The sequence below is a fragment of the Ornithorhynchus anatinus genome, chromosome 5 (genome assembly GCF_004115215.2).
Source record: "Ornithorhynchus anatinus isolate Pmale09 chromosome 5, mOrnAna1.pri.v4, whole genome shotgun sequence".
In the NCBI taxonomy this organism is placed as follows: Eukaryota; Metazoa; Chordata; class Mammalia; order Monotremata; family Ornithorhynchidae; genus Ornithorhynchus; species Ornithorhynchus anatinus.
In genome coordinates, this window is record NC_041732.1 from 10,749,724 (window position 1) to 10,765,116 (window position 15,393).

The following is a 15,393-nucleotide window of genomic DNA, read 5'->3' on the forward strand; positions in this document are numbered from 1 at the left end:
TAGAGAGCGGAATGGGCACCAGAATGGGCTTTTTCATTATAAGGGAGGCGAGCGTGTCTGAAGGCAGAGGGAAAGGAACCAACTGGGAGTGAGAGGGAGGGGCTGGGAAGCAGGAGTAAGCGATAAGTAGGTGCTCAATAAAAATAATTGAAGGAATAAATGAATAAGGGTAGAGGAGTCCATTTGGAGAGCAGGTGGGAGACCTTGATAGACACCCGGGTAGAAAAAGAAAGGATTTTTTGATGGCATTTGTTAAACACTGTTCCAAGCACTGGGTTAGGTACAAGATAATCAGGTTGGACACGTTACCTGTTCGGCAGAGGCCTCGCAATCTAAGGAAAACAGGAGATTTGAGGCACAGAGAAGTTAAGGGACTTGCAGAGCTGGGATTAGAACCTAGGATCCCTCTGATTCCCAGGCACAGGCTTTATCCACTAGGCCATGCTACGTCTCCAAGGAATGAGGGCAGTGGGGCAGTGTCAGACAAGAGAAAGACTTGGGGAAGTTCACACCTGATGGTTTCTATTTTACCAACAAAGTAGTTGAAAAGGACTAAAGGAGAAGGTGGCGGGTGTCCGTGGTGGACTTCAGAGAGAGACCGCCGATGACACTGGGGAATACCGGATATTGCACCAGACATACTGTTAAGGTGATGTTAAAGTACCATTTTTACAGAAGCTCGCCCGAAACTAGAGCGGTTCTCCAAGGGGGCCGCTGACATTCCCACTTGCTCCAGAGATGTTACATTCCACTTCTGGTTCCGCATAGACAGGAGCGCTGCTTCTAAGCCTCGGGACTTGGCAGCGGGAGCAGAAGTGGAAGGAGGCAGGATGCTGAAAAATACCAGACCTCGAGGGATCCGACACTGTATCTTTAATAATAATGTTGGTATTTGTTCAGCGCTTACTAGGTGCAGAGCACTGTTCTAAGCGCTGGGGTAGATACAGGGTCATCAGGTTGTCCCACGTGAGGCGCACAGTTAATCCCCATTTTACAGATGAGGTCACTGAGGCACAGAGAAGTGAAGTGACTTGCCCACAGTCATCCAGCTGACAAGGGGCAGAGCCGGCATTCGAACTCATGACCTCTGACTCCCAAGCCCATGCTCTTTCCACTGAGCCACGCTGCAGACAAGGGGCAAACTAGCTAAGAACTGGACCGTCTAGTATCAAATCAGACAATGTGCTATTTAGCTTCAGGAGAGAGTTAAAAGATTTGGACTGGGCGGTGGGACTGCCAAATTACTTATTCCCTTATCTCAGACATAAACCTGGGCCCAGTCTTTCTGGTGCAGAGAGTGGGTTTATGAGACCCAAATGGCTAGATAAGCAGAAGGAGGATCCAGTGCCAACAAGGCTGGGCCAAATCCATCGCCAAGGAGCACAGCTGCGTTCCTTATCGGGGCTCTCATACAGTGAATCTGGCATAAATAGGTCTGCTATACGCGGGCGGGTGAAACTTTAGAGAAGCAGCATGGCTCAGTGGCAAGAACCCGGGCTTGGGAGTCAGAGGTCATGGGTTTGAATCTCGGCTCTGCCACTTATCCGCTGGGTGACTCTGGGCAAGTCACTTCACTTCTCGGTGCCTCAGTTACCTCATCTGCAAAATGGGGGATGAAGACTCTGAGCCTCACGTGGGACAACCTGATGACCTTGTATCTAGAGAAGCAGCGTGGCTCAGTGGAAAGAGCCTGGTCTTGGGAGTCAGAGGTCATGGGTTCGAAACCCGGCTCTGCCGCTTGCTAGCTGTGTGACTTTGGGCAAGTCACTTAAACTTCTCTGGGCCTCAGATACCCCATCTGTAAAATGGGGATTAAAACTGTGAGCCCCAGATGGGACAATCTGATCACCCTGTATCCCCCCCAGCACTTAAAACAGTGCTTTGCACATAGTAAGTGCTTAACAAATACCACCATTACTATTATTATTATTATTACCCCAGCGCTTAGAACAGTGCTCTGCACACAGTAAGCACTCAACAAATACCAACGTTATTATTATTATCTACAGTCTCTTTCAAAACCACATTATCAACCCAGAATAACAGGACTCGACTTGAGTAAGCCAAAATAGAATCAACCCCCCAAAGTGTGGGCCTTATCATTTTATATATTTGACTTTTAAATCCATACCTCGAATGCCTATCGATTGCCTACTAAGTGAGCAGCAGCTTTTAGGATAGCTTTTTTCATTCTTAGGGATGTCAATATGTTATAGATTCTATTTATTGCTCTTGTTTTAATGAGCTGTTCATCCCCTTGATTCTATTTATTGCTATCGTTTTTGTCTGTCCGTCTCCCCCAATTAGACCGTAAGCCCGTCAAAGGGCAGGGACTGTCTCTATCTGTTACCGATTTGTACGTTCCAAGCGCTTAGTACAGTGCTCTGCACATAGTAAGCGCTCAATAAATACTATTGAATGAATGAATAGATGTAAAAAAAAAGAAAAGGGGTGACAGGAGGTTTATCAATAACTTTATCTCTTGGGTTGGCCAGTTTAGAGAAATCATAAATTCAACAGAAATTTGTGGAGTGTGGATGGGTATGCGCGCACAATTGAGGATTCTGTTAGAGGGGAGATAATAATGTTGGTATTTGTTAATAATAATAATAATAATAATGCTGGTATTTGTTAAGCGCTTACTATGTGCAGAGCACTGTTCTAAGCGCTGGGGTAGACACAGGGGAATCAGGTTGTCCCACGTGGGGCTCACAGTCTTCATCCCCATTTTACAGATGAGGGAACTGAGGCCCAGAGAAGTGAAGTGACTTGCCCACAGTCACACAGCTGACAAGTGGCAGAGCCGGGATTCGAACTCATGACCTCTGACTCCAAAGCCCGTGCGCTTGTGATGTGAATGATTACTTTCGTTGGAGTTAACGAGGATGGGACCCAACCCCCCTCCCCCGCCCCAGCTCCTCGAGGGGACCCATCTCTCTCCGCAGGAGCTCAGAAATTCCGAATCGTGGGGTTGGCAGGGGGTGGAGGGGCGGGGAAAAGAAAACAAAAAAAGAAAAACCTTCCGGTTGTCATGGTTACGGGGGGGCTGGACCACATCTCCACCAACCAGGAGCCGCGTCCCGGCACGGGATGAGGGCCCAAGGCCGAGCCGTTGGAAGGGGGTTGAGCCTCGCCTTGGCAGTCGGCAGGTTTCGTTTGAGATTTCTCACCTTGGTCCGTCTTTTGGAGGGTCCTTTCCCCCTCCCCCAGCTGCCAGCCTGGTTTGGACGGGGGTCCCGGCAGCCAGGACTCCAGGGTCCCCCCGCAGCGGAGACGTCCAAAAAAATGTAAGTTTTTTGGAGACTTTCTGCCAACGGGATTTAGAAGCAAATGGACCGGGACTTCGATCTGTCATAAAGTAGTCTCCTTTCTCCTCTTTTCCACCCTCCACCCACCCCTGAGCCGGTGGGAGGCCGAAGAAGACCCTGGGGTGGGAACGGGTGGTGCATCTCCTCCAAGAGGCCTTCCTTGATTAAGTTCTTCGACTTCCTTTTGTGTGTGTGTCCCCTGCACTTGGATCGGCGCCCTGTATTCACTCCTCCCCCCATCCGACATCACTTATGTACATGTAATAGTGGTAGAGAAGCAGCGTGGCTCTGTGGCAAGAGCCCGGGCTTTGGAGTCAGAGGCCATGAGTTCAAATCCCAGTTTTGCCCCTTGCCAGCTGTGTGACTGTGGGCAAGTCACTTCACTTCTCTGGGCCTCAGTTCCCTCATCTGTAAAATGGGGATTAAGACTGTGAGCCCCACGTGGGGCAACCTGATTCCCCTGTGTGTCTACCCCAGCGCTTAGAACAGTGCTCTGCACATAGTAAGCGCTTAACAAATACCGGCATTATTATTATTATTAACAAATACCAACATCATTATTATTATCATTATTTCGATGCTTACTATGTGCCCAGCACTGTATTAAGTGCCGGGGTAGGTACAAGGCCTAAGGTCCCACACGGGGCTCACAGTCGAAGTAGGAGGGAGGACAGGTATTGAATCCCCATTTTGCAGTTAAGGGAAGTGAGGCAAGAGAAGTTAAGTACTTGCCCAAAGTCACACAGCAAGTACGGGATGGAACTGGGATTGGAATCCCGGTCCTCCGACTCCCAGGCCCGGGTTCTTTCCAATAGGCCGCACCGCTTCCCCTATCCGTGATTGATTTATTTCTATTAACCTGTGTCACCCTCTTCTGATTGTAAGCTCGTTGTGGGCAGGAAAGGTGCCTACCAATTCAGTTATAGTGCACTCTCCCAAGTGCCTAGTACAGTGCTCTGCACACAGTAAATGCTCAAATTCCACTGATGGATCTGTGGCAGTTGGCCCCAGAAGAGGCTGTTAGCCCTTCCCTCCTCCACTTTCCCTATTACTACTAGTTTATCCTTAAGTAAATGAAAGTGCCGGGGCTGTTCTTCCCTCCCTCCTACTTTTTCCTTCCTCCCCCCTCCCCACACCTTCTTTTAGCTTTTTGATTGTCTTGTGACATTCAAGGGTCACATCCCTCCAGTAAAAAAATAGCAGAGTTGAAAAACAAGCTTGCCGTGCCCAAGGGGTCACACCGAACAGGAGTTCAACTTTTACGAAGTTCGTAGTGCTGGGCTTATAGTAAGCACTTTAATAAATACCATCTTTATTAGTCTAACATCTCAGGTCTTGAAGAATGGGAGAAGGGCAGTCGTTTGATCTGGAAACGTGATGCAGGGGAGGAAAGGTCTTTTCCGGGGTCTGGAGTTGGGGCAGATCTTTAAGCCGAGCAAACTTCTGCCAAAACTTGAATTTTTTTAGAATGAAATTGTCATCCCTCTTATACAAGTTATCCTAGTTCAGAATGGAGGGCTATAAAATATAAAGCTTCTTAGTACTGAAAAGTTTTTCTTGGGTAAAGCACATAACACACTTCTTGGAGTAAGAACTTTCATTAGAAAAAAAATAAAGAAACCTTTGTGCCTGGCAAAAAGAAAGCACCCTAGTCAAACAAGGAACTTCCTTTAAAACAACACAAGATTTAAGAATCTTTCAGAGCTGAACAAGGATCCCAGTAAAGAGATGGAATCAATCGTATTTATTGAGCACTTACTGTGTAGAACAGTGCTTGGCACATAGGAAGTGCTTAACAAGTACCACAATTATTATTACAGAGCACTGTACCAAACGCTTGGGAGAGCACAATGTAGGAGTTGGCACAAGCATTTCACAGCCTAAAGGCAATTAAGACCCACCCAGTAGGAAAAGTTTCCTTTAGAATCGGTTAATAGTATTTATTAAACACATATAGTGTGCAGAGCACTGTATTAAGTGCAAGGAGGAGTACAGTTAAATTAGTAGATATATGATCCCTGTCCTCAATTTTCAGTGAATTATAATTTTCAAGATACTCTGAACATCACTCTTCTAGGAATGCTTAGAATCCTAGACCTGCAAAGAAAACCAGAGGCCCCCAGAACTAAATGGAGCTTCGGGCCATTTGGAATTGGAGAGAGAAGAGCAGGCCCAATTGGCAAAACTCTCGTTTCCTTGTAGGCTTTTAGGAACAGAGTTAATGATAATAATAATGGAATTTGTTAAATGCTTACTATCTGCCAAGCACTGTTCTAAGGGCTAGGGTAGACAAAAGGTAATCAGGTTGTCCCACATGGGGCTCACGGTCTTAATCTCCATTTTCCAGATGAGGTAACTGAGGTACAGAGAAGTTAAGTGACTTGTTTAAAGTCACACAGCTGACAAGCGGCGGAGCCGGGATCAGAACCCATGACTTTCTGACTCCCAGGCCAGGGCTCTTTCCACTAAGCCATGCTGCTTCTCTACAATAACGATATTTGTTAAGCGCTATACTATGTGCCAGGCACTGTATCAAGCCCTGGGATGGATATAAGCAAATCAGATTGGACACACTCCCTAGCCTTCGTGGTGTTGATAGTCTCACTTCCCATTTTACAGATGAAGTAACTGAGGCACCGAGAAGTAAAATGACTTACCCAAGATCACCCAACAGACAAGTGGCAGAGCCAGGATTAGAACCCATGACTTTATGACTCCCAGGCCAGGACTCTCTTCACTGTGCCATGCTGCTTCTCCAGCAAATTTGAGTCCAGTGTTGATGGTTCTGATCTCAGTTTCAGCAGCACTAATTTATTCATTCCCAAAGAGCTGGCAATCCATAGAGGCAAGATAAATAAAAACAGATCGCTCAGTCCCACTAGGCCGTAAGGCTCCAGCAATCCATCGGTGGTATTTATTGAGTGCTTACTCTATGAAGACCACTGTTCACCATCTTCCGTGACTGTAAATTTGTAGTGGGCCGGGAACATGCCTGCTAATTCTGTTGTACCTTCCCAAGCACTCAGGTCAATTCTCTGCACGTCATAAGTACTCGACAAATATAAAATCTGAGCTCTAAGTATCACCCCAGCCCCCTGCAGAGAAGGAACACTGCCAAAATAATTCCAACCCTAGTCCAGGGAATCTGTCTTCAAGCTACAGGGCCATATCTCCAAATCCTTTCAGTCTTCAAGCTCTCCTTTTCTCCATTTCCCTTCTTCCTCTCGTCCCTCCCCACCTTCCACAACACCTGAAGCAACAGCAATGGGAGAGATAACAGTCTCATTTGGGGCTCTAAATTGACTTAAAACTGGATATAGTCAAAGCCATTTTACCCAGAATCTTTCTGCCTTCTGCCCTTTCTACTCCTGCCCCCCCCCCCCCACCACAAGCAAGTTTTGCTCTACAGAGGAAGTTTCTGCTTTTTACAGCAGCAAGAGACTGCACAAGGCAGTAGGGGAATCAATCGTATTTGTTGAGTGCTTACTGCATGCAGAGCACTCAATTAAGCGCTCGGGAGAGTACAATATAGCAGACTTTGTAGTCATTCATCTAGAGGATTCAGTGGGGGAAAGGCTTAGTGCACTCATGTTAACCCAATGCATTTTTGTATCTGTTTTTTCAGCCTAGGTCTGCATTGTTCTAATAGATATTTGGAGAGAGAAAAAGAGACTCCAAGAGGCATTTTAAAATTGTATCGATATTCTTACTTCTCTCATGGCCTCACTTCTTTCAGGCCGCGGATCTGAGACCCACAGTAAGTTGCAGAACTTTAAATTCTACTTTCAAAAACGAGCTAGAGTAAGCAGTCCCGTCACATAAATGTTACTGTGACTCTTGCGATGATCTTGTCTCTATTTTTCTCGTAGACACGATGTCACGTGAAAACGATCAGAAATCGCCATTGCTCACCAAACCGTCTTTCACTGAGTTGCAAGCCGCCACACTGGTAGAGTCCATTTTTGGGTTAAACGTTTCCAAGGTCAAGGCGCTCCCCAGCTACGATGATCAGAACTTTCACGTGCACATTTCAAAAGATAACGGAACTCCGGAAGAGCTGTCGGAATATGTCCTGAAAATCACAAATAGCGAGTCTAGTAAGAACTCTGACCTGATTGAAGTGCAAAGCCATGCCATCATGTTTCTGAGGAAGGAAGGTTTTCCAACAGCCGCCCTGCAAAGTACTAAAGAAGGCAACATAACTTTTCTGATGACTGTAGGTAAGTAATGACCCAGTTTTCCCGAAAAAGACTGTGGTTCCCTTCTTGGCAAGTAGCAGGGGAGAAATCATGGGTCTGGGAGTCCAGAGATCCATGTTCTAGATCCAGGTCTGCCACTGGCCTGCTCGGTGACCTTGGGCAAGTCACTTAACCTCCCTGTGTCTCATTTATAAAATGAATAAAGATACTCGTTCTCCCTATCTCTTAAGACTGTCAGTACTGGGTGGGACAGAGACTGTGTCAGATCTGATTATCTTGTACTTTGTCGCAGTGTTGTATTTTTTTTTTTAAAAATGGTATATGTTAAGTACTCAGTGTGTGTCTTGCACTGTATTAAGTGCTGGGGTAAATGCAAGATTGGTTGGATCCAGTCCATGTCCCACATGGGGCTCATAGATTTCATCCCCGTTTTACAGATGTGGGAAGAAGAGAGAGGATGAGTTTAGGCTTGGTACATTCAGAAATCAGAGCTAATAATAATAATGGTAATAATTATGGCATTTGTTGAGTGCTTACTATATTCCAAACGCTGGGGTGGATACAAGCAAATCAGGTTGGACACAGTCCCTGTCCCCGATGGGGATCACAGTCTCAATCCCCATTTTACAGATGAAGTAACTGAAGCACAGAGAAGTAAAGTGCCTTCCCCAAGGTCACACAGGAGACAAGTGGCAGAGTCGGGATTAGAACTAATGACCTTCTGACTCCCAGGCCCATGCTCCTTCCACTAGGCCACGCTGCTTCTCATGTTTTGAATTCTAGAATTTTTCATAGCAATTTTTTATCTTCTTCCTCTGCAGCTGTATTTTCCTTTCCATTCCCAGCACGATGACCTTCAACTACTACAGTACTATTCTCTCTTATATTGTAGATAATTTGTATTATGTAATCGTATACGTTTTAGTAATGCACTTCTTCCCATCTACTAGGCTGTGGCTCAGAAACCAAAAGTTACATGATGAGGCTATTGACTTACCTCCCAGGAAGACCCATAGCACAAGTCCCCGCCACTCCTTCAATCTTGTATGAGATTGGGAAAGTAGCAGCCAAGATGGATAAAACTCTGCAAGAGGTAAGGTTTTGTGGATGCTGCTGAAGAAAAAACTAACCTGCTGACCGACTCTCTTTATAGGGAAAGTGTCTGCTAATTCAGTTGTACTGTACTCTCCCGAACATTTACCGTAGTGTTCTGTACCTAGTAAGCACTCACTAATTACCGTTGATTTTCATATATGTCATAAAAGCCCATCGGTCAGCATTTTTCCAACATTTCCAAATCCAAGGTGAATTATTACACGCTTTCTTTTGGATTTGTGTCTTCTCCCTCACAGGAAGGTTGTGAGGGTTAGAGTCTTTAAATCTCACCCGAGCTATCCCAAATAGATCTAGACAAGAATCGGAGAGCTGAGGCAGTCAGTCGGTCATATTTATTGAGCCCTTACTGTGTGTGTGCAGAGCACTGTACTGAGCGCTTGGGAGAGTACAATATAATAGACATTCCCTATCCACAACAAGTGTACAGTCTAGAGAGGGAGATAAATGCATAAAATTCTAGATATGCATATATGTGATGGGAGGATGTATAAAGGGTGCAAGTCAAGGTAATGCAGAAGGGAGAGGAATTGAGGGCTTAGTCAGGGGAGACCTGTTGGAGGAGATGTGTCTTCAATAAGGCTTTGAAGGATGGGAGAGTAATTGTCAGATAAATTCCAAGTCTTCCAACCCGATGAGTTGGAGCAAAAAAACTTGTCAGATTTTTTGCAATTTAAATGATTTTTTTTCACCTGCCACTCTCTTAGTAGGGGGAAAACAGGTCCTGGCAAAATATTTTTCATTTTAAGGTGTCTAGAGCTGATTCCTGCTTAATACTCATTTGCACCCTAGCTAAAGAAATGCAGTTTCGATTGGGCAGTAAAAGGACAGGTCTATGCAGAAATAGCTTTTCAGTACATTTTCTTCTAAGTGTTAGATCTAGTCAAATAAATATTTGAACCAAATGGAATGCAAAGTGAAGCCTACCTTTCATCCTTGACTAAACAAGGTAGCCAAAGTCCATTAAAAAAAACACTGTTTAAATGAGTTTCTATTTTATTAAAGAAATGTGTTGCCCTTTAGTGTTTTCCATTAACCTTATCTCAGCCAGGACTACAGATATCAAATATACGGACTACTGTAATTTGAATTTCCACTTCTTTAAATGGCAGAATCAGTTTCAAAGTTCAGAGTCGTCACCCACATTCACATCACTGATATTGCTATCTTGCAGTTTAATAACACGGCTTTTCTTTGGAGATTATTTTTGACAAAGGGAAAAATATTAATCGCAAATGAGATAAATGCCTCAACTTTATACTTCAGTAGAATCCTGTTTTATGTTATTTTCTATGCACTTACTGTGTGCCGGGCACTATTCTAAGTTCTGGGGTAGATCAAGTTGGATACAGTCCCTGTCCCACATGGGGCTCATAGACTTAATCCCCATTTTACAGGTGAGGTAATTGAGGCACAGAGAAGTTAAGTGACTTGCCCAAGGCCACGTAGTAGACAGGTGGTGGAGCCCGACTTATAAACCCAGGTCTCTCTGACTCCCAGGCCTATGCTATATCGACTAGGCCGTGCTGCTTCTCTAGATCCTTTAACCAAGGATCTCTGAGGGTTATCCTGATAGCATTCACTTTCCCAAATATCCATTCCTTGAGAGGATGCGGCATAGATTGGCCAGTACCCTCCGGGAAAACAAATTCTGTGTCTCTGAACGAGTCAGGTTCAGCAGGCCTGGTTACCTAAAGTGTGCGAATTAGAGCTCGCTCACACGTACAGATTGGGCTGATGCAGGCTTGAGCTGGTTATCTCTACCACAGAGGTAGGCATTGCTTCTGTGGGGTCTGGAATATGTGTTGAGAAGTCAGGGTCGGGGGTAGTAATAATACCAATGTTGGTATTTGTTAAGCGCTTACTATGTGCAGAGTGCTGTTCTAAGCGCTGGGGTAGATACAGGGTAATCAGGTTGTCCCACCTGGGGCTCACAGACTTCATCCCCATTTTACAGATGAGGTAAGTGAGGCCCAGAGAAGTGAAGTGACTTGCCCACAGTCACATAGCTGACAAGTGACAGAGCAGGGATTCGAACCCACGACCTCTGACTCCCAAGCCCGGGCTCTTTCCACTGAGCCACGCTGCTAGGTGCAGCACCATTTTTATTCATGGGTGCTGACAGAGTCTCACTACCTATTACTTTTTACACCTGCTGCCTTGTATTCAGAGATACCCTGAACACTCAGTTTTGTCATAATCTGGGTTTTCAGTCTGTGTTTTGGTTAGAATATTGTTAAGGAGATAGGGAATCTCCATCCAACTATGTGAACCTGTTTGTAAGCAGGCAGAGAGCACTGGGCGGCTATAAGTTTTTTAAGAAAGGGCCTAGCAAACATACAACCCTTACATTGTAGGAGATTCATCTAGTCACACTAGTGTTTCCACTGCCGCTTGTTTAAGGCAATAGCATTTTAAGGCTGTTAATAGTCTGAGACGTTAATAGTCTGAGGTTCCTTCACCAATCCCAACCTCATCCCCACTTCCATCCTTTCCTTACTCCATGTTGCTTTCAAGGAATTCTGCTTGAACATTCCAGATCTCCTCAAAAAATTGGAAGTCTTATATTTAGTCTTTTTCCTCTCTTTAGAAATTCCGCCACCCAGGAATAAATAATCTCCATCGAGGGGACTTTATTTGGAACTTAAAAAATGTACCTCTTTTGGAGAAATATGTTCACGCCTTAGATGGGAATGGAAATCGTGAGATCGTGGATCAAGTTATTCAACAGTTCAAAGACAAAATATTGCCCAAGTTAAATCATTTTCGATCATGTGAGTACCTCCCGCTGATCTCACAGAATATTTTTTTGGTCTTTCTCTGCTTCTGCTTCTTTCCTTTCTACACAGGTCTCTCTGCCTCTATCCTCGATACCAGTAGCTGCCATTACTAGTGATGAAATATTAGACCCGGAGAAGGTGAAATGGGTCAAGAATAAGGGACGTGTTGCTTGTTGTTGACAGATTCTTACACGTCTTGCACAACTACCTGTTTAAGGTTTTTCTAAAGCTTAGAGTATCAGAGGAAAGACACTGTAGAATAATCAACACTCATGAAGCCACTCTGACGTAAATGTTATAATGAAGTTGTCTTTAAGTTTGAAGATGCTGCTGAAAGCCAGATTGGATTCATGAGAAGAGGGTGTTGCTGGGAGAGAATCTGACACATTTGTCCACCGTGCCCCTGCAAGTGTACCTTTTCTGGCTCTTTACAGTTTGGAAGGGGCATTGCTTGGTCAAGCAATTCCCCTGTGGTCAAGAGGGGAAAGTAATGACCTACCACAAGCAGGATAGTTCTAATCTAATCAATCTAATTCTCTTCCCCTCTTCAAATCCCTATTTAAAGCTCACCTCCTCCAAGAGGCCTTCCCAGACTGAGCTCCCCTTTTCCTTCTGCTCCCTCTACCCCCCTTTCACCTCTCTGCAGCTAAACCATCTTCTCCCCCAATTCCCTCTCCTCCTCCCCCTCTCCCGTCCCACCCCCTCAGCACTGTACTCGTCCGCTCATCTGTATATATCTTCATCACCCTCTTTATTTTGTTTAATGAGATGTACATCACCCTGATTCTATTTATTTGCCATTGTTTTTATGAGATGTTCTTCCCCTTGACTCTATTGCCATTGTTCTTGTCTGCCTGTGTCCCCCGATTAGACTGTGAGCCCGTCAAAGGGCAGGGACTGTCTCTATCTGTTGCTGATTTGTACATTCCAAGTGCTTAGTACAGTGCTCTGCACATAGTAAGCGCTCAATAAATACTATTGAATGAAAGGATAGAGACTTGAATTGTTTCTGCATCTGTGATGATAGTTTGCGTTGAGCCGCCCACCCTCTCTTGACCAGTTTCCGCTAGGTTCAGAGATATGCATTGCAAAATGGCTGACAGGAATAATGGGGTCAGTCTGGCAGAGAAGAGAATATCTCTGAGAGCTCATCAGCAGTAGATGCTCCTGTGCCCATTAGATTGTAAATTTTCCCACTACACTGTAAGATCCTCAAAGGCAGGCATCATGTTTACCAATTATTGTATTGTATGGTCCCAAACAGTACTGTGCTCTGCACATAATAAGCATTCAGTAAGTACAACTGATTAACTTATGCCCTCACCCATTTGGTAAACCAATGCTGAGTGTGATACTCAGAGTGAGAAGTGATCTTTTTCCCTTTCTTGCAAAAACTAGGGAAAAAACGCCACAATTGATCAGTATATTGTAGTTCTTTTGCGGCTATTTGCAACTCTATTGTAATATGATTGAAAATACTTTGGAACAGAGACTATCAGCCTTATTTTAATTCCCTCTTCCAGCGTTCATTATTCCATTCACATTTCGTTACCAAATTCCTAGCCTTAAGCTTCACCTAGATAGAAATACCTTTTATCTAGGTTCTTAAGTGGATATGCCTTCTTTTCAAAAAAAGTTATGCCATAAAGGTTTGGGCTCCTTTTCATTTACCGTTCTTCAAAGCATGTGCATTTTCTTTCACTGAAAAGTGTTGGAGGAAAAATAATTGGACTTTTTAGCTCTCTTTTTCTCAGAAGATTTGTATTATTTCTACTTTCAGGTATCAATCATGGGGACTTCAATGACCACAACATTTTAGTAGATGTCAGCAGGGCTTCCCCTGAAGATGCCTCGTATCACATTTCTGGAATTCTGGACTTCGATGATATGAGTTATGGGTATTATGTGTTTGAAGTGGCAATAACGATCATGTATATGATGATTGAGAGCAAGGACCCTCTTCCGGTAGGAGGCCACGTCCTTGCAGGGTTTGAAAGCATCGTGCCCCTGACAGCTGAAGAGAGAGATGCGCTGTTCCTATTGGTGTGTGGTCGGTTTTCCCAGTCCATGGTCATGGCTGCATATACTTGCTTACTCTATCCTGAGAACAAGGAATACCTCATGATCACTGCCAAAACTGGTTGGAAACACCTAAAGCAAATGTTTGGCATGGGTCAGAAAGCTGTAGAAAATATCTGGTTTGAAATTGCACAGTCCTACTCGCCGGAGAAGCCAGTATGATTCTTTTAATTTTAAAGAGAGAGCGCTATTAATTTGGGTATGCCAAGTCAGGATTTCCCCAAGCAGTGCATCACTATGCTCTGGGAGCCTCCAGCTGGGTCTCGGGATCTTACTCTTGCAGCCGTATTGAATTTCACTCAAGTTTGGGAGAATACTGCATAAGCATAATGAAGTCCAAGATGGTGGTGTCTAGAATGGCAGCACGGTCCCCCAGTTCTGACCACTGCCATCTTGGATTTTACTGTCCAAGTGAAGTAAAATCCAAGAAGGTGGCAACTGGAAAGTTGAGAAGCACCATTCTAGGTAAATACTTGCTTGGGATCATTTGACACAAGCCAATTTTTCTTGTAACCTAAGCCTAAAGTTTTGTGAGTTTGGACCTATTGAATGGGTCGATGTTAAAAAAAACTACGGCATACTAGTTTAATAGTTCTGAACACATGATTTGTTCTTTCTCATTCTCATTATTTTAAAATGAGAAAACTTAGATCTAGATGAAGTGCCAGCTGACCTACCCATCTATCCTTTTTTGTCTTTTCAATTAAATATAGGCTACTCCCTAACTTGTTCTCACTTCCCATTTTGGAGAGAACACCGGAATTAGGGATTGTTGTTATGAAAGTCAACATCTGGGCTGGTTTGGGCCCTAGTTCTGGCTGCCCTCTGGGAAGCCAACAGAGATGGTCCTCTTGGTGACTTGATATGGGATAAAGTGTGGGATTTTAGTAGCCTTGATGCTCAATAGGGTCTGAACTCAGTATAAAGGTTTTTTTCCCCATTCATAGGAACTCTTTTCTGTGGAATTTTTTTGTGGTGGTGGGTTTTGTTTTTTTTAAATGGTATGTAAGCACTTACCGAGTGCCAGCCACTGAACTAATCGCTGGAGTAGATACAAGTTCATCGGACTGGACACAGGCCCTGTCCCACATGGGGCTCATAGTCTAAGTAGAAGGGAGTAGGATTTAATCTGCATTTTACAGAGGTTCTGAAATCTCTATCCTGATCAGGGAAGTCTCGAGTTTGTTTCCTGGCCTGCTCTTCTAATCTGTCCTCGTTTCAAATGTCTTCCTATCCACCAACACTAGGGGAATAATCTGTTGGCATCTTTCCCCAAAAGCCCTGTGTAAATCAGTTTTCTTCACCTATGTCATATTTTGGGAAAACTTTCTCCCAAACCCTAGGTTTGATCTTGGAATAATAATTGTGGTTTTTGTTAAACACCATGTGCCAAACACTGTCCTAAGAGCTGGGACAGATAACATCTGTAATCATCAGACTGGATACAGCACCTCAGTTTTTTTTAGTCAGCTTCTGGCAGATTTCATCCCTATAGGTCTTTCCCTTCCTCCAGCTGGAAGATCACATCAAGTTTGGCTATTTAGAAATCCCAGGGACATGAGGTTCCTGGAATTTTCCAGCATCATACTGTGCCCTGCTTGTGCTGAAAAGGGTCCAGATGTTCCCACTCTTTGCGGGTGAAGGCCATGGCCATGTCCCAGAATACCGGCACTCCCTTAATTCCTGCCCCTACTATCCACAGGTGGCTCACCTATCTCGGGGTTGCTCTGTACAGATAATAATCCTAGTATTTGTTAAGCACTCACTCTGTTCCCAGCACAGTTATAAGCACTGGGGTAGATACAGGGTATTCGGGTTGTCCCACGTGGGGCTCACAGTCCTAATCCCCATTTGACAGATGAGGTAACTGAGGCACAGAGAAGTGAAGTGATTTGCCCAAAGGCACACAGCTGA

General features: G+C 44.5%; 1 protein-coding gene across 1 annotated transcript; it reads left to right on the forward strand.

The window, feature by feature from the left end:
- The first annotated feature begins 3,111 nt into the window (after positions 1-3,111).
- On the forward strand, positions 3,112-14,423 carry HYKK (hydroxylysine kinase). The gene is made up of 6 exons (XM_029064398.2): positions 3,112-3,287; positions 6,934-7,065; positions 7,178-7,528; positions 8,458-8,600; positions 11,211-11,394; positions 13,181-14,423. Exons 2-6 carry the CDS (start codon positions 7,026-7,028, stop codon positions 13,639-13,641), a joined length of 1,179 nt encoding a protein of 392 aa, XP_028920231.1. The 5' UTR covers positions 3,112-3,287; positions 6,934-7,025; the 3' UTR covers positions 13,642-14,423.
- Positions 14,424-15,393: the final 970 nt, after the last annotated feature.

What these genes read in the sequence shown, in the direction of transcription:
- HYKK (XM_029064398.2), top strand. Translation starts at nt 7,026, where the DNA reads ATGGCCTCACTTCTTTCAGGCCGCGGATCTGAGACCCACA. An exon ending in AACTTTTCTGATGACTGTAG is followed by an intron (nt 7,529 to 8,457) that starts GTAAGTAATGAC and finishes CCCATCTACTAG; the next exon opens with GCTGTGGCTCAGAAACCAAA. An exon ending in TGGATAAAACTCTGCAAGAG is followed by an intron (nt 8,601 to 11,210) that starts GTAAGGTTTTGT and finishes TCCTCTCTTTAG; the next exon opens with AAATTCCGCCACCCAGGAAT.